Below are 18,412 nucleotides of genomic sequence, written 5' to 3' on the forward strand. Positions count from 1 at the left end.
AGCGGGGCTTAAAGCGCGCAAAAATTTAAAAATTTCAGTAACTTTTAGCGCCCGTAAAAAAAAGGATTTAATGTTTCTAAAAAAAATTTTCGAAAATGAGTTCTTCACAGATATGGAAATCTACCAAAACAAAAACAAACCGAAGGGTTAGGGGCACTTTAAGGTTCCTTTGTAATCAAAAATAATGTTTTTGTGGTTCGTGCAACGGATATGTTTTACCCACGTAAGATTTTGACAACAAAGAAATCTATTATCCTTTCTATCATTTCGTTTTGAAAATTCTCGGCTTTAATCCTCAAGAATTTCAGATTGAACCATTGCCGTAACGTCTAAAACCCGGCGCTTTTTTTGTCTGAATTCTTCAAGGACAAGTACGATAGCAAAGGATTAGTACATGTACACCTCTATTATCCAATCACAATTGTAACAGGAAGTGCTGAAACCGCATTTTATCGAGAAGCTTACGTCTATTAGACTTGAGGGAAGCTCCTCCCGATGGATGCAGACGAAAGAGAGAGAGAGATAGACGGCTTTATGTTAAAAATATTAGAAACAGCAGAAACGACGAAGAAGGGAGAAGAATCGAAGTGAGAAGAGTATGAGAGGAAAGACAACACCAAACAAAGGGAAGTGCAATGTAACAGAAACCAGGATCTCGTGAAATACTGTACAATGACAACAGCTGCCGAGAAGGCTGGGAAAGTGCAGCAACAGCATTTCTGCTGTTGATTCCTGCTTCTGGGTATTTTTCTGTTATCACGAAGTATATACATGTCGCGCAAAAATTAATTTCAAGTCTTCAAAAAAATATGTCATCGTCAAAACTTGATGACGAAAATGGGCCCAGAAAACGTGTCCGAGTTAACACCTTTCTCTCGCTTGATGTTTCTGTTCTGTTTATTTAATAGAGTTGTTCTTGTTACAACTCCTACTGAGATTTAGACCAAAAAAAATACCTAAGCAGCGGGGACCCACAGTCCTGAGTTGAGTTAAGCTCATCATGACCGTTGAAAACTTTCCAAAGATTGTCTGAAATATTTTTATAATTTTATTCGTGTTAGCATGTCGGTGAAATCCGCCACATTTCTAAAAGAGTACCTTGAAAAACTGTTAATTCTTAATAAAAACGTTACAAGACTTGTTGACTTGAATTGCTTAGTCTTGTACAGAATATAAGAATTGGCGTTTAAGATATTTTAAACTATCTAAAGAACATTAAGCTTGGCAACGGGTTAAACAAGCCAAAGAGAAGATAAATTCGGGTGTCTCTAGGCAGCATTGTATTTTTTTTAATTACCATTTATAAACAATAACCAGCAGGTACTTATAATTAAAAGGGATCTATCTGACAGTATTGTATTTCAAACATAAAACTGACTGTAATAAAATGGCGATTCGAGGATAGCTTAATATTTTCAAATTGTGATAAACTTCGAACGCCTTTCCCTTATTCGTTCTCTTTACAGTCTTTCTTCGTTTTTTTTTTTTTTAATTTCTTTATACACAAAATTCAGAAAAAGCCACAGCCGTCGCCTTTGTACGACACAAACAGTTTAAATTAACAAATGACAAGTTCCTGTCTTCGTTTGAACTTATCACCTTCCCATATGCATCTCCTTAACTGATTGAAAGGAATGCTTCTATTGACGCTTAATACATTAGTTTCTACACACGAGCTATCTATCCAGTGGCATTCTCTTTTTAACGATCAACGTTTGTAGTCGACGAGTTGTCATAGCAACCACGATAGAAAGCGGAATCATGGATTCCAACCTTAGGACTCATATTTTTCTAACGTTAAATTAAAACTCACAAACAGCTAATTAATGTAGCACAAAGATCTAAGATAATGCATGGTGTGTTCTGTAGATACCTTTACTGTGTAAATAACAAATGTTTAGTTTTCATGCGGTAAACTTACATTTCATTCTGATGAGAAACGAGAAACGCTGTATTCATTATCTATATAAATGTATCTACCAAAAAACTGAGGAGTCCTTTAACAGGTGAAAAAACTTTCACGTCAAGTACACGTTTGTTTTGTCGTTTTAATTTGACAAATTTTGTTTTGACCCAAATAACTAATTTCTAAGCTCTATTGTATAGACAAACGAGCATGCTTTAAAATTACAAAATTCGCCATGGTTGTTTTCAAATTGCAGGCTTCAATTAATCAACAACTTTAGTTAACAATAAAAGCCATAAAGTGATGACGCGAATACAGTGTTTCAAATGGTAATGAAGAAGAGTGTCTTTCCGTTTTTCCTTCCCTTTCTAACATTTCTTCTTTTTCTCTTAACTTTTTTTTGCCAAAAGAAAGTCGAAAACAGACATAGTTGTCTTCCTTCTAAAATCCAAACAAACATCTTTAAATAGCTTCGTTAAGTTAGCTAATGACAAGTTCCTGTTTTCAACTGACGAGGGAACTTTCTAGATGCCAACTGATTGCATTTTCATTAGCTTAAAATGACAGGTGCGAGGTTCAAATAAACCTACGCTAAAACTCTACTGGTGCTGAGAACAATAAGTTGCTATCGACAAGCTATCTGTTTGCGCTTCCTTTCAAAAATCAATATTTGTAGCCGACGAGTTGTCGGTGCAGCTTCGATAGAAACAAAAGAAAATCATGGATTCCAAGCCCCAGCTTTACGTTTTTCTAACGGTCTTATCATTGAGAGTTGTTTCCGCCTGCTTGGATGGTAAGTTTCATTTTCTCAAATCGTTTGGCAGTTGAGTCTTTTTTTTTCTTTCAGCTTCTGCCTTTTTTCTGAAATATTTTACGAATTGATAAAATTGGCACCAGTACGTTGCGTATTTGAGAGAAGAAACCGCCAACTTTTTGTCATATAGCAGAGCCTTCATGGTTTAAAATAAATCACGCTTCAAAATTCATTCCTTATTTTTTTTCCTTTGTAAAGTAAGGAGTCGCAAAATATTTCAGTTTACGAGTTCCCATAATATACTCGATTTTTATCCAATATTCTGTTCAAATCGATATAGCTCAAAAACAGAATTCGTAATTATCCAGAATTGTATAGCACGTTTTTATGTCATGATTTCAAATCTGAGTTAGTAGAAAAGGTTTGTTTTATATTTCAGCTTCACCTTTTACCAGACTGGTTGTTGAGATTATTAGCTGTTATAAAACTCACGCAATATTTTACCAGTTGGATATATCTTTTCATCACAAATGCATGATTGAAAAGGGAACAGCAAATTATAGTGATAGTTCATCCTATCTTCAAATACCTTCATTGTGATTGTTAGAAATGTCGGGTTGCCAAATTCCTGCTGTTAACCTAAATTGCGTAAGCATGATTTCAGTTTTATATTGAAAAGGAAACAGCTAATTAAAGGGACGCCAGTATCGCCGATAGTGCCTCCTTATTTTAAATACCTTTATCGTGATTGTAAGAAATGTTAAGTTGGCAAATTCCTTCAGTTAACCTAAATTTCGTTCAAATACGAACAGGTTAAAAATATTTTCCAAAATATTGAGTAGTTCTGTTGACATGTGGAAAAAACTCCACGACAGGTAATTGCTTATTTGGTCGTCTCCTTGACAATTAACTTCCTGTGACTACATTTTACCAATATTACCAGTATTTTGCCAATACTACCAACATTTTGTTTATTGCTTTTTTGTATTACCAAACTCTATTTTTTTTAGGTTGACACTATCGTAAAAACGAGCCTGGCATGCTTTATTACTGAGGCAATTTCTTGTCTCTCGACGATGTAGACTTCAATTAAAAGCCAAGCTCAGTAAAAATTTACACCGAGGACTTTGCAGCTGGATTTCAAGAAAACGAAACATTTTTGTTAGGTTCTTATTGTTTTGCACTCCAAAGACACAAATACCTCAAACCTCCTGACTTTGATAGTCCATCTCACTTTCATACCTTGACAGGTATGAAAAATGGAAAACATGACCTCATATTCCTTAGTTATTTTTCGTTCATGCCGGTTTCGCTTTGAACCTTTATTTATAAAAGTAAATTAAAATAGTGGAATTGCAAAGTAGACTTAGGTAGATAACAACGATAAGCTACCACTCAGTTTTTTTTTTTTTTTCGTATGTTTTAAATTCTGTCGCACCATTCTTGTCGCCATTTGTTATGTTAAAAAATGTTCATCATATTATAGTTCGTCGGATTTAGCGGCTTGGTATTTAACCCGATGCCGCGACGTAGCGCCGAGTTATTTATAATCATATAACATAACAATAGCTGGCGGGCGTAAGTATGTTTTTTACCCGAATCAGGCTTATTTTAGAATGAGTTTTATAATAATTTGAGAGGGCATTCAGGAAAGGAATGAAAGACAATACAATAAGCGATATCTGGAACGCTGCCGGTGTAGCGTCGGCGTTTATTTTATTGTCCAAATCAAAGCTTTTATTGTCACATAAGCTTAAGACTTTGGCTGAACATCACTAAATCTGCCAAAAGAATCTTTGCTTCTAATTTTTCAAAATTAAAATTACATCATTTCGTAAACAAGGAAGAAATAGTAAATTACAAGTTTTAAAATTAATTGCGCAACTTGCTAAAATGAGCGGGTTTCGCTCGACGAAGGCAAATTACATTCACCTCTCCGTCTACAATGGAGCTACTACAGGCTTTATTTCCATCATCCCCCACGAGTTTCTATAAGTTCTCTACATCTAGCAAAGACGCCTGAGAATTTGCTTCTTCGTTAGGTTTTTGAGCCAATTTGAAGCTCAAAACTTTTTCTTTGCAGATGGCCGCGCTGCCAGTCAAACAAGCAAGAAAACGGCGCGAACAGTTTTCCAGTTCTGATTGGCTGGCAATGTTATTTTCTTCTTTCTGATTGGGTTAGAGAAGAAGGCTAAAGTAAATTTAAGCCGCTAAATTCTCCATTTTAGACCGCAAAAAAAGCCCGCAATGCCCGACGAAATTGATATAATCACTCTATATCCAACAAGCGCGAATAAAATAATTGTTACGTGCACAATAGAGTAGCCAAGGAAATGTTGACGAAGGCGATTTAATGACCGCTATTTTTTCGGTGATATTATAATTCCTGTTATCCCACAGCTGCTAAGCCAGTCATCTATGGAATTGCATTTTTCACTTATCCAGATTTTAATAATAACTGTACACCCACAAAGATACAAATTTTAAAAAATTAAAGAAACATTTTCTCGCCAAAATTTTATCTACCAACCCAAACTACCAATGTCATCTATGCTTACAGTAAAGCTGCAAACATGATTGTCAAACACTGTTGCGATATTTTTGCTAGAAATAGTAACGTTAGTTTACATAACAACAGGGGCACACAACGGTTTGTTTCAGTGAAATATCTTTTCGGAGGGACTTAATCATCTTAGATCGATCGGAGTTAGATTGAAAAAAGGTAACGTTTTTTGGCCAAAATGCCATCCCAAATTTACACTGGAGAACTAGTCTCCTTTGGTTTACACATGTTAACAGAGGCATATGTTGTTTTAAAGTGCAAAATAAGGCAGGCTAGCATTATCGGAAAACCAATCTCATCTAAAGAATCCAAACAGACCCGACGGTGTGGTGTTAGTTAATGCAAATTTGTTTTTTAAAAGGCTGTAAAACAATTTGAAATACAGCATTTGGGATTGGATTTTGTATTTTTTTGTTTTGTTTTGTTTTAATTTTTTTGTTTTAATTTTTTTTTGTTGTTGTTGTTGTTGCTGCTTAAGAGCGGCGGTCAGGAAAAATCAAGCAAAATCTGAATTTTCTGGCGAAACTTAGCAGAGTCGATTTCTTTCATCTTTTGTCCATAATAAGGTTTTACTAAAGTAAGAATCATGGTGTGGCTTAAATTGGCCAGAAACATTTGCGTTTTGAGAAAATCAGGAAAATCGATCGCAGCCTTGTGACCTGAAAATTGATTGAATTTAAAACCGGAAAATCACTACTTTTAATTGTCTCGGCGTTTGTTTTAGAAGAAGCGTACGACAATCGGGATTCCTTATATCGAAAGACAATCTCTTTCTGATATGATAACCGATGAATTTGTGGTTCTAATGTTATCTGGCAAATTTAAACAATTTAAAACCTGCGACATATTTTTACAGCTGGCGAACTCTGTAATGTGGTGCCAAAGGTCAAGCACACGTTTTAGTATGTGGTATAACTCGAAATATTCTCACACTTTGGCTTTCAGTAACAATTGCCTTGATGTACTTCGTACCTTAATATCAGGCTGGGTTCTCCATTGAGAGTTTCACAAAAGGTCGTTAAAGTTGGCTAATTTCGACCACGACATCGTTTGGCGGAATCAAATAACTGCCCGTGCAAATAACCCGATGCGACGGGCAAACTGCCAATTGCAGCTTCAAGGCCTTCAATAATGCTCCTATCTTGCTTTATCAGAAAGATTTCTGTTTTCCCCTCGCTTCCTTTTATCCATTATCGACGGGAAGAGAAGAAATCGGAAAGATTCAGACATGTCTAACAATGTTGAGTGACAGCAAATATGCAAATTAGTTAGATCGTCACTGAGATATGGCAGCAGGCACTAGGGAAGGGGTGGGGGACGGGAAGAATTGCTTTAACAGGCCCGTAGTCAGGCTAAAACAACTGGGATTGGGGGGGGGGGGGGGGGAAGCAAGTTGGGAACATCAAAAAAAGAGCAGATATAGTAAGCAAAACAATAACTTTGCACTTGCATCACACTTTGTGGTACATTTCTTTTCGACCCTTTGCCGTCACTGTACGGACTACTACGTGAAATTGCCTAACTTGTTCACGTTTGAAGGAGGACGTAAAAAGACGACGACAAATTTCCCTTTCTATTTTTCCAGTGAACTTGGAATCAGGCAGTAAGAATCCGTCCGCAGGAAGATTCGCCCAAAATTAAAAAAAAAAAAAAAGGTGGGAGCTGGAATTATCGCGATGAAGTTTAAAAGAACGCGAATTCTCTTTATGATGTTTTCGAATTCGCTACCATCACCGTCATCTTATCTTTAACTCCCTACTAACTAACACAAATCGGTCATGAGGATTTTGGTTCTTATTTCCGATTCATAAGGAAGGACTGCCTTTGCTGCTGTTGTATAAAAGCCAAATGTTAGCGGAGGAAACTGTCAGGTAATAAACAATTTATTAAAGGTTGTGAGAAGGCACTTGCAGCGTCAGAATTTAAGATTGATTGTTGTACATTATTACTGTTTTTTAATTATTTATTTTTTGACACATTGTTTTTTTTTATACTTCTTAAAATTCGGGGGGGGGGGGGGTCAGGGCTCGAGCTCCCCTGCCCCTCCCCTTGTTACGGAAGCGTTTACCAGCTGCTTATCTAGAATAACGAACTCTTTGTGACAACTTTTGCGCAAATGACTAATACCCGTAGTTCTTTTTTTTGAAGTTTCTTTTTCGTATCGACCAGCAACAAAAACCGTCAATGCGAAAGATACACCGGAGGAACAGACTTAAAAACCTACACTCACTGATTGAAGTGTAGAGCGAAAATTTACTTCTTCCTAAGATAGAGGGGGAAGGGGGGTGGGGGTGGCTTAATTAGATACATAACCTTATTTTTTTTTTAATTTCAGCCTCTTCATTTCACTTAGACCATCCTAAGCTGCTTCCCTTGTTCTAAAGATTAAAGGACGGTGCATGCAGACCTAAAACTCCTAGCATTAGGCCTCTTTAGGGCGTGGCGAAGACGCAAACATCACACTCAGTTTTTAGAGCTGGGATCAGGCTTCTTTTCCGTCAATTGAAAATTTTTCAATACTTTCCTTTAATAAGGAAAATAAGTCTTAGCGTGGACGTTACACAAGCCTGAAAAGCTCTAACTATGATGTCTTACTTTGCTCAAGAAAAGGACCTTTTTACAAGGTAGTGAACAAAAAGTTGTCCACCACAGTCAGTAGCACTAGAACTAGGGTTCCAAGCACAGAAAAATAAAAATAATAAATAAATAGCACTGAAAACTTCACGTGTAATCTAATTAACGGCTTTCTCCGCATCTGATGAACTGAAAATACATCTGAATACTAATATTTTGTGCTGGAAAAGACCGAATGTTTTTTCAGTTTACTATACATAAAAGATAATGGAAATGATGTAAATGCATACCTGGACCAACTGGAATAAATAGTCCTAGTTTCTTCCATAGCAAATGCCACGAATTTTTTCCAAGTCCTCGTTCTAGTTTTGCAACTTTTTGCGCCTGGCTGTCATGGCTCGATACCGGCGGAGAAATTTGACACTTATTTGAACTGACCTCGACGCCAGCCAATGCCCAGAGACGAACGGTGTCGAAGACAAATCGTCAATTCCGAAAAGTGAAGGAGATAAACATTCGTGGTGAAGGAGATACACATTCTTGTCAGAATAAGTTCAATTTCGGTTTCTACATCGGCTATTGACAAGGAAGACTTGTGACCGGCGATGTTCCTTTTGCACTAGTTTACTTCAGTTGATCTGCTCCTGTCTCTGGGGTCGTAAGAGCAAGGACCTACGACCAAGGAGCTAAAAGAACACCTCCATGCTTCCATGACAACACAAGAATATCAAACCAAATTTAAAGTGACAAATTTTCAAGTTTCCGTAATTGGATTTATCTTACTTTTACTTTACTAATTCAATTTACTTTAGTAAACACCAATGCGTGATATTTAACATTCACTGATTATTGTTGATTTCGGAATTTGTAAAACGCAACCCTAACTATTTAGCGAATTAAAAACAGAATAGGAAAGTTTGACCGGTCTCCAATTTTTATTTCGGCGAGCATTTTACCATAGCCATAGGGGAGAACTTCAACCCCACAGATTTCCTTTTGATGCAGTTTCATTGGCAATCTGACACCTGAGCGAACTCTAGAAATGGACATCGAGACGCTTACTGGTCCTTACTAGATATGGTTTTATAAGCAAAAATCTCACAGCGCAAAAGAGAAAAATCGGTTCCAAAACCGGACTTTTCCTTATTGTAATTAAAAAAGATGAAAAGATTAAAAGAAATGCGTTTTCATTACGCTTTTTTGATATATGTAAAATTAGTCTGTTCATTGCCACGGTAACGCAACAACGGTTGTTTATTTAGCCGTTGTCGGAATTTTAAACGAATTACGGTGACTTCAAAACGGTCGTGTGAAGTGTTTAATTCAAAACCCAGGGTGATTTTAATACATTATCAAGAACAACGTTACATTACTTAAAAGGCAAAGTTTAAGAAAAATCGGCCTTATACCACATATCGAAAACCATCTTTAAAATTTATCCGTTTTTGCAGGATTTTTCCTGTTTAGAAAAGGGACATTTTCCTAAGCTCTGTTTGCTTTAATTAATAATGGTTAAGTCCTGTTCAAACTCTGCTATAAACGTGCGGTGCTTCCTCTGTCAATACCGAGTATAACAATACAATGGATCTCCTTTCTTTCCAGACGGAAGAGTCAGTTCAGAATATTAATTTCACACTGCCGTGCGGGTATTTTCGGGATCCTCGCGGGTTAAATTTGTTTATCTCAGTTTTCTAGAACGTTAAGCGCTCCTAAAGAAAACTAAAGGCGTCTCATTTGTTCTCTACTTATGGGCTTTTTGTAGCCAGAAAAATGAGCGAAATTGATTTCACGAGTTCTGCCACCAAATGCTTGATATTTTCTGACCGCCGCTCTTAATTTGTGCATGTAACTGGGATATAATTTCCGGTAAGGTAGGTATACTTATCCCGACACCTTAAGAGAAACGTGAAAGAATCCTGTCAAACAAAGCATGACATTCCAACAATTACCTATTTAAGCTGTAGTTTTATAACACATCTCTCGTTTGGTTTGACTGGGCAAGTATTTCAACAGGTAGGCTTTTTGAAAACGTCCAACCACTGTGAGGACAACCTTTTTTTTTTTCATCTAGATACTTCCAAGAGAAATCACACTTTTCACTTTTTGTCTAATTAGTTTCAATTTAATTGGAATCTTTCAGGTGAATGTCGTGAACTAGCCTTCCCTTCGTTTTACTTCTTTGCTAACAAGCGTCTGGAGAATCACAACATAACCACTGTCAGAGTCCGAGATATGAGTGCTTGTGAACTGCGTTGTTACCATGAACCCAACTGCGTCAGTATTAATTTTCACAATACAGCAAGTGCCAAGGGAACATACAGATGTGACTTGAATAACGCCACTCATCGAGGACATGATGTGGATTTTGTACACACAGATGGCTACTTATACCGTGGGGCAGACGTAAGTTCTTGTTGTTGTTGTTGTTGTTGTTGTTGTTGTTGTTCTTCTTCTTCTTCTTCTTCTTCTTCTTCTTCTTCTTCTTCTTCTTCTTCTTCTTCTTCTTCTTCTTTCTTTTCCGCTTGTTACTTTCCAGGCTTTCGTAGTTTGTCTTAGGGAAGTGGTCAACACTACTATACCCGACCAGGACCCACCGAACCACAGAATAGATGGTGGTCTCTGCCTGCACCCCCTTTCTCAACGTCAAGTGATGGTGTTTAATTGCATAGTCACCTCTCTATGCTGCAGTAAAAAAACAGTGACAATGAGATTCAAACCTTACTTTTATTGTTTATCTTAAAGTGCGGACTATTGCTAGCTGAATATTTATGAATCAACTCAATAAAATTTTGTAGGCAATGTTCATGAGATAGGTGGTGTCCTTGATAACTCCATCACCTGGGTGACAAGGTGTGTCTTCTCCGAACAAACTTGTTATAACCGGTTTCCTCTTCTCATTCCTTTTCTTCTTTTTTGCCTTTGAAAATTTTATCCTAAGCGAATACTAAGCGTAAAGTAGTGCTCCTCCTAAATATTTGCTCATTACAATTTTTTATCGAGCAAAGAGTATTGTTCATCTCTGTTAATATTCCCATTCATACTTTATTTTTATTATTTTGTAGAGTGCTTGTGATAGTGCCCCTTGCCATAACGGTGGTACCTGTCAATCTGGATTCACAGATAAAGGATACCGGTGTTTGTGTCCGCCTGGATTTATGTTTGCACACTGCAAACAAGGTAAGGAGCAAATTTCCTCAATCATCTAGTATTGTTCGTCTACAAATCCAACAGCTTCCTTGTGCAAAATAGTATTAAATATTGGATAATTTTACAAGCATGGAAGTGAAATGTTATTCTTACGATTTGATTGCTTTTTTAGCAGCTTCTATCTCGATTCCTTTTTCTAACCATTCTCTTAATTTTTCTGACGTGGATCAAACTAACACGCTAAAGACGCAAACAAATTTCGTCGTTAACTGCAAATTTATTACTTTTTTTGAATAAACAATTTTTTAGCTGTCTTACATAACTCAGTTTTACACTACTTACAATAATTACCATACTTACACTGTTGACGATACTTATTAACTATACATACAATATCTACACTACATACAAAGTAATGCTATGACTGCTTATGAATAATCACAAGTTACATCCAAAAATACTTAAAACACTATGCTTAGAAATCTAACAATACTTTTTGATTACAAAAGAGTTACATTTTAAAGCATCTTTTTTTTTTTCAAAACATCGAAGTGTGCACAATTAAACGAGACAAGCCCATTTGCGATAGTAACTAGACAGGCAATTATTTTCAGTCGCGATCTCTTTGAGAATTTCAAGTTTTCCTTGGATAAGCAGAAGAAAGTTTTGAAAATTTAATTCATCTCCACGAAGGCTTGTGCAGAAAAAAGCTATATTTTGCAATTAATATATAAGCAATAGTTAAGTACCTGCCAATGTTTTGTCCCGTCGAACCAGCCGTAAAGTATGTGGCTTCCAGATAATTTATTATTTCGCTTGTTTTTTTTGTACCAAACGTTTTGGAACGAGGTACAAATCTCGGCTAAGGTAACACAATTTATCAGTAAGTGGGTCAAAGTTTTCTCCGTGGCATAACATAAGTTACAAGTAGCATCCTCCATTAAATCATCACGATAAAGTGTGGTACGGGTTGTAAGAACATTATGAATCACTTTGTATTGAAACATTATTTTCACCTCCTTGGTGACTGTAAATGACATGAGATAGACCTTTTCTGTAAATCCGTGACGAAGAATCTTGCTCTCAACAGTACGGGGATTGAAAACGTCTTTTAGAAAACAGGAGTCGTTGAGAGAGGCACTGAGTTTGGTAGTCGGAGCAGGGTTTGTGAGTCTTACTTTCCAAGGTTTTGGGATTGCATTTACAAGACAATAATATTTTGTAAAAGGTACATTCATTTGGAATTTTTGTCCAAATTCATTCAAATCCAAAAAACACCTTGGTGGTTTAGTAAATCACCTATTTTGGTAATCCCGGTGTCGAACCAATTTTGGTAGAACAGAGGTTTATTATCTACGAGGATGTTACAGTTATTCCATAGTACTTCATTTTTAAGGTGTGTTGTGATACCGTAGCCTGAAGACTTTCTAAACTCGCACCAATAGTCTTAAATGTTTTTATAGACAGTGGCAAGATTTTTGAGATCAAGTGTGTTTGTTGCGTAATTGCACTTTGTTAGGAAGGATAAGCTTCCGTATTTGTGTACGTGGTGATTGGGGATTATTTTCCAGGAAGCATGTGAGTCGTCTTGAATGCTGTTGATCCAAGCAATTCTGAGAGCTTTTTCCATGATTTGGAAATCAAACGCTTTTAAGCCGCCGTTTTTCTTTTCCTCAATTATGGTGACACTTTTGAGGCTTAGGAGGAGGCTTCCACGCCCATATAAAGTTAAAAATTAGTTTATATATCTCTTGGGTATAATGGATTCGGACAGTTTGATAGTTTGTTTTAACTGCGCAAGCAATTCTCTATCTTTCATTGGTGTTTTGACAAACGCATCTTGTGCCTTGTTGCTTTCAAGAACTCTGGATCTGTTATGATACTAAACGGGTTTTTTCAGCCAGCTTTAAGGCTTCTGAGAGTTCTTGCTTTTTACTACTTCAATCCTTTTGTCTACCAGAGAGATAAAATTGCTCGAGGGACTTTGTCAGCTCTGTTTTCTTAGTTGGTTTTCTCCATCTCCTCAAGACGAGTCAAGTACTCTGTTTAATTGTTACGAGAACCAATCTAAGAAAATACTGTTTGTTATTTCCGAGCCTTTGCTAGAATATGGAACAATACAAAAGTCTAGCAAAAAATTTTTTTGCTAAACTGTAATTTGCCAGTTCATAAACAAAAAGGTATCGATCAGTAAAAGTCTTTGCACTAACCATTACAAATCTTGGCAGCAAAATTGGTTGCATGCCTCTTTGTGTTTTATGAAACAGCATTATAATAAATTAGTTGTACTTGTTAGGTCATTGCTTTTTGAAAGTGTTCTGCCATTTTTCTTCCCGATACACGAAATTACGTATATCGCAGGATAATTATGATCGGACAACGTATATTAAGTTCACCATGACCATATTTTGGCAGTGTTACAATGTGTTGAATAATTATTTGGTACATCCGAACTAGCTGCTAAGATTATGGCTGTTCACTTTTGGCTTGAGGTTTTCGTGTAACTATAATCTGTGTCCAATATTTTTCTTATAGACGTTAACGAATGTGCGTATGGAAGATGCATCCATAATTGCAGCCTCGACGCAGAGTGTATCAACACCAATGGATCGTACTTCTGCAAGTGTCACCTAGGGTACACTGGAGACGGCTTCAATTGCACAGGTGAAATTGACCTGTCCATAATCCATAACGCGTTAGGTAGCTGCCCTTCTAGCTGTGATTAGACCCTCATTATTATTATTATTATTATTATTATTATTATTATTATTATTATTATTATTATTATTATTATTATTATTATTTATCTTTTCACATGAAGTATGTGAAACAGACATACAAACAGAGCTTAACAGCTACTGAAATTGAAAGTTCTAATAAGAAGTCTCCGTAAAAACGTTGCAGATAAGAAATCGCTACTGACATGTCCCTCTGTTATGTGTATGCCTGAGCTTGTATGTCATTTAAGGTTATATTGTTTTCCTTTTTTTGTCTTCTTTGGCTTGTTTGTTTGTTTGTTTTAACGTTCCAGTAGTTATATAACCAGTAATCTTTTATTGCTTTATTCGATTCTGTTATTTGTTTAAAGGTAGCGGATAGATTCAATAATTCAACTAATGTTGTATTAACACTTTCTGTAAATGTAAACAAGTATACACCGGAGGTCTCAACTGATGGTGATGCTCAGGCCATTATATCTTCACATCCCGGAGTCATTTCCCATTAAACCCATTTCAGATATTAACGAGTGTGAAGAAGAAACACACAACTGCTTTTCTTCTCATTCATTTTGCTGCCAGAATGTCGTCACTATATCAAGGCACACGTGGTCTCATAGTAGTAGTGTTTCTTTGAGAAGTTCCTTCTTATTGTGAATGGTTGCTAAGCCAAGATATTATTGGAACAATTTAAAATTTCATTCAACTCCCGAAGATGTTTTGGCACAGTTCAGTAGCTGCAAGGTCGGTGAAAAATAGGTGTATATCTATTTATTTAGTTTTCCTTAAAAGGTGCTTCTTTCGTTGTGGAAGCTGGTATAGCTGTTCTTAGGGTAGTGATAACTGATAAATGATCAGTCACGGTTAACCGCAGACAATGTAATTTCATGCAGGACGAGTAATGACTAGATCAATTTTGTGTCCAAGTTCATATGTGGACTGATTAAGAGAAAGTCTTCGTAAAAACGTTCTAGTCGCTCTGACACTCTGGTAGAAGACTATACGCGGATATGATTACACAGTGCAATCCAAATCTTCTCAATCATCTAGTTGATTTCTTCTATAAATCCAACATACTCGACTCGTTGTGGAAATACTAGCAAATATTAAATAATTTGCCACGCGTGGAAGTGAAATTGTCATTTTTAATTATTTGATTGCCTGTTTAGCAGCTTCTATCTCAATTCTTTCTTTCTAACCGTTTCCTTACTTTTCTGACGTTAATAAAACTAACACGCTAAACGCGCAAAACAGTTCCGTCGTGCAGATGGCTACTCCTGAAGATCTCATAAATGAAAGTCTCGTTGCTTCTATTGCTTTTAAAGTTAATGTTTACGGCAAATACGTTAACTAAATCAAGACCAAAACACTCACAAATCTTAACAAAAAGCAATTTCTAACAACGATCAAAAAATTAAGATTTAAATTATTTCATTTTCCACACTGATGGTCCACTAGGTTTCTTTTCCATTGGTTTTCATTTATCTTCGTTTTTTGTTCCCCTTTATTACTGCAGATATTAACGAGTGCGCGTCAGGAACACACAACTGTAGCAAGTATGGCTTATGTAACAACACCCAAGGATCATTTAACTGCACGTGCAAGCAAGGGTATACTGGCGACGGATACACCTGTACAGGTGAACATGACCGGGCTTTGTTTCTCTTATTGTTTAAAACAGCCATTACTTAAATGGAGTACAAGTCAAAACCAGTTTCCATTTGGTAACGCGCAAATATTACCGGTCTTGGCATTACCGGTAATATTTTGACTTGCCCACTTGCCCAGTTACTAGACCTAACTCTCTGATACAGCCTGGCTAGCATTTTCCATTTTAACATCTCTATTCGATGATTTGCAAGACAGTTCACTTTTTAACTATCTGAGAGCAAGCGTTATCCATTTTGCCTCATTTCAGATATAGATGAATGCGTGACAGGAACACACGACTGCAGTAATGATACCGCGTGTAACAACACCAAAGGAGGAATCAATTGCATGTGCAAAGCTGGATTCACAGGAGACGGAAAAAACTGTACAGGTTAGGAATGAATCATGAATCACTTAAGGACTATGCTTTTTGGTTCAGGCTTTAACTTCTATATGTGCATATGGAGGATGCATCCATAATTGCAACCAGGACGCAGTGTGTGTCAACACCAAGGGATCGCAAAACTGCCTGTGTAACCCAATATTATTATTATTATTATTATTATTATTATTATTATTATTATTATTATTATTATTATTATTCATTATTATTAATACTATTACTATTACTATTACTATTACTATTATTATTATTATTATTATTATTATTATTTTCCTTTTCACATGAAATATGTGAAACAGACATACAAACAGAGCTTAACAACTACTGAAATTGAAAGTTCTAATAAGAAGTCTCCGTAAAAAACGTTGCAGATAAGAAATCTCTACTGACATTTCCCTCTTTTATGTGTATGCCTGAGCTTGTATGTCAATTAAGGTTATATTGTTTTCCTTTTCTCGTTTTCTTTTGATCATTGGCTTGTTTGTTTGTTTGTTTGTTTGTTTGTTTGTTTTAATGTTCCAGTAGTTATATAACCAGTAATCTTTTATTGCTTTACTTTATTATGTTTACATTTGTTTAAAGGTAGCAGATAGATTCAATAATTCAAGTCATCTTATATTAAGACTTTCTGTGAATGTAAACAAGTGTAAACGGAGAAGGCCTCAACTGATGGTGATGCTCAGGCCATTACATCTTTCCATCACGGAGTCATTTCTCATTAAACCTATTTCAGATATTAACGAGTGTGAAGAAGAAACACACAACTGCAGGACCAGAGCCGCTTGCATTAATACTGAAGGATCATTCACTTGCAGAGGTATTGTTTACACTTCCGGTTTCGTCTTACAACTAGACTTCCGGTGACTTAAGGAGCCTCGTAGCAGTTTTTCTAGACTTAGGGTGGAAATTTTGAAATTACAATCTCGGATAGAATATAAACTTCGTTCTCCTTCATACTACATCATCATTTCAACATATGATCAAAGTTAATGTTCTCATCAGTTACCAAGCAACAACTGTTACCATAGCAACGATAGTGCATAGCCTCTCATTTTAAACATTGTCGATTATCTCGAAATGTACTCAGCCACTTTATGACGAAACTTTAGGGATTTAAACTATTCAATCTAGACAACTTGTAGGTGAAATTAGAAACAAATCTGTAAGAGCGTTGTCAAGTAAATAATAAATCGACCTTTACGGAGTGATTTTGTCTATTGGTGATCAAACATCCTGGAATTTTTTACGACACCCAAGACCGCAAATCCGACCCGAAATGACAGTTCTCGAGTAATCGGCGACTACACTGACACCTCTGCAGTTCTAAGGCCGTAAAAATAATCGAATAGCTTTTCAAACTCACGCTTTTTGAAGAGAAATCCGTGCCAGGTTTTGCTGTGTTTGCTATATTACTTGAAGTCCCTGATGTTGAAATGAACAATTTGAAAAGGACAGGTCATAGGGCGGTTTTCAACAATAAAAAGTGTATATTTTTAGTGCATGTGCAGCAAACTGCCCATCAACAATAACCACAACAACGTAATACAGAGGGCAAAATTACTGAATGCTGATTTGTTGTAACGGAGGGCATTTTTTTCTTAATTTTCCTTTCACGGAGAGAAAGATTACTTTATACTCCTGATAGGCTAAGCGGCGAAAATACTCGCTCCTCATTAGCTGAGCACGCCAGTTCTACGTTTTGTTGGTTTCTTTTTTTTTTTCCAAAAACAACGAGTTCTTTGAGGTTCTTTGTAGTGCGACTCTTTAAGCCAACTTGTTTCTACAAAAAATACATTGAAATTAAGTGCTGCAGCTAGAAAGGAAATTCCTAAAGGTTATGTTTCGTGTCTCTTAGAGAAACAGCAATAGATTATGTGTGCCAAACCTTGCATCGCATTGATATTTGTTTGGCTGAGAAACTGAAATCAGTCATGACGACCAAGAGCTTTCACCTCGCAACCTTTTCTTGCAACGAATAGTAACCTAGCATAACAGTGTCCTTTTGATGGGAGGAAGGAGTAGGTCAAATTCAGAAAGAAATTACTCCGTAAGTTCCTTCTTTGGATCCACCGTTTGCTATTTTTATCGATCTATTTTCGCGGATTTTCAAGCGGTAGGAAGCTTCACAGCGGAGGAGAACAATTAATTGCCTAACCTAAAGTTAAATCGCTGTTAGTTTGCTGCTGATTTAAACTTGTATTCTCTCTTGATTACATGTGTAGCGTGCCTGTTTCGACTCAAGGTTTTAAGAACAAGTGATGTTACATGCGTAGCGTGCTAGTCTCGACTTAGGGCTTAAAGAACGAGTTATGTTACATGTGTAGCGTGCTTCTATCGACTCCCGGTTTTAAGAACTAGTTGTATTACATATCAAGCGTTCAAGTCTCGGCTTAGGGCTTAAAGAAGGAGTTATGTTACAGATGCAGTGTGCTTGTTTTGGCTCATGACACCACTAGACTTCCGGAGATTCCGTCGGAATCGATGTGTTTCCCATGGATCCGATGGACGCCATCGGACAACTTTCCAACCCTCCTCAAAGTATTGTTTACACTCCCGGTTTCATCTTATGACTAGACTTCCGGTGACTTAAGTGGACTCGACTGTACTTCCGGTTTTATTGCACAACTAGACTTCATTGCCTTAATAGCTTGGGATCAGGCCACACACTACGTACAGCATTCGAAATTTAATATACCAA

The 18,412-nt window shown here is 36.6% G+C and overlaps 1 protein-coding gene across 1 annotated transcript in view; it reads left to right on the forward strand.

The window, feature by feature from the left end:
- Positions 1–2,563: 2,563 nt before the first annotated feature.
- The window catches only part of LOC146464328 (uncharacterized), an 89,921-nt gene continuing 74,072 nt past the window's right edge, over positions 2,564–18,412 (forward strand). The window contains exons 1-5 of the mRNA XM_085129933.1: positions 2,564–2,699; positions 9,938–10,200; positions 10,860–10,974; positions 13,480–13,608; positions 16,448–16,531. Coding sequence (XP_084986059.1) covers positions 2,627–2,699; positions 9,938–10,200; positions 10,860–10,974; positions 13,480–13,608; positions 16,448–16,531 — 664 coding nt within the window. The 5' untranslated portion in view covers positions 2,564–2,626. The remainder of the gene's footprint in view (positions 2,700–9,937; positions 10,201–10,859; positions 10,975–13,479; positions 13,609–16,447; positions 16,532–18,412) is intronic.

This window comes from Pavona decussata, unplaced genomic scaffold (genome assembly GCF_977016875.1).
Source record: "Pavona decussata unplaced genomic scaffold, jaPavDecu1.1 SCAFFOLD_165, whole genome shotgun sequence".
Taxonomy (NCBI): domain Eukaryota; kingdom Metazoa; phylum Cnidaria; class Anthozoa; order Scleractinia; family Agariciidae; genus Pavona; species Pavona decussata.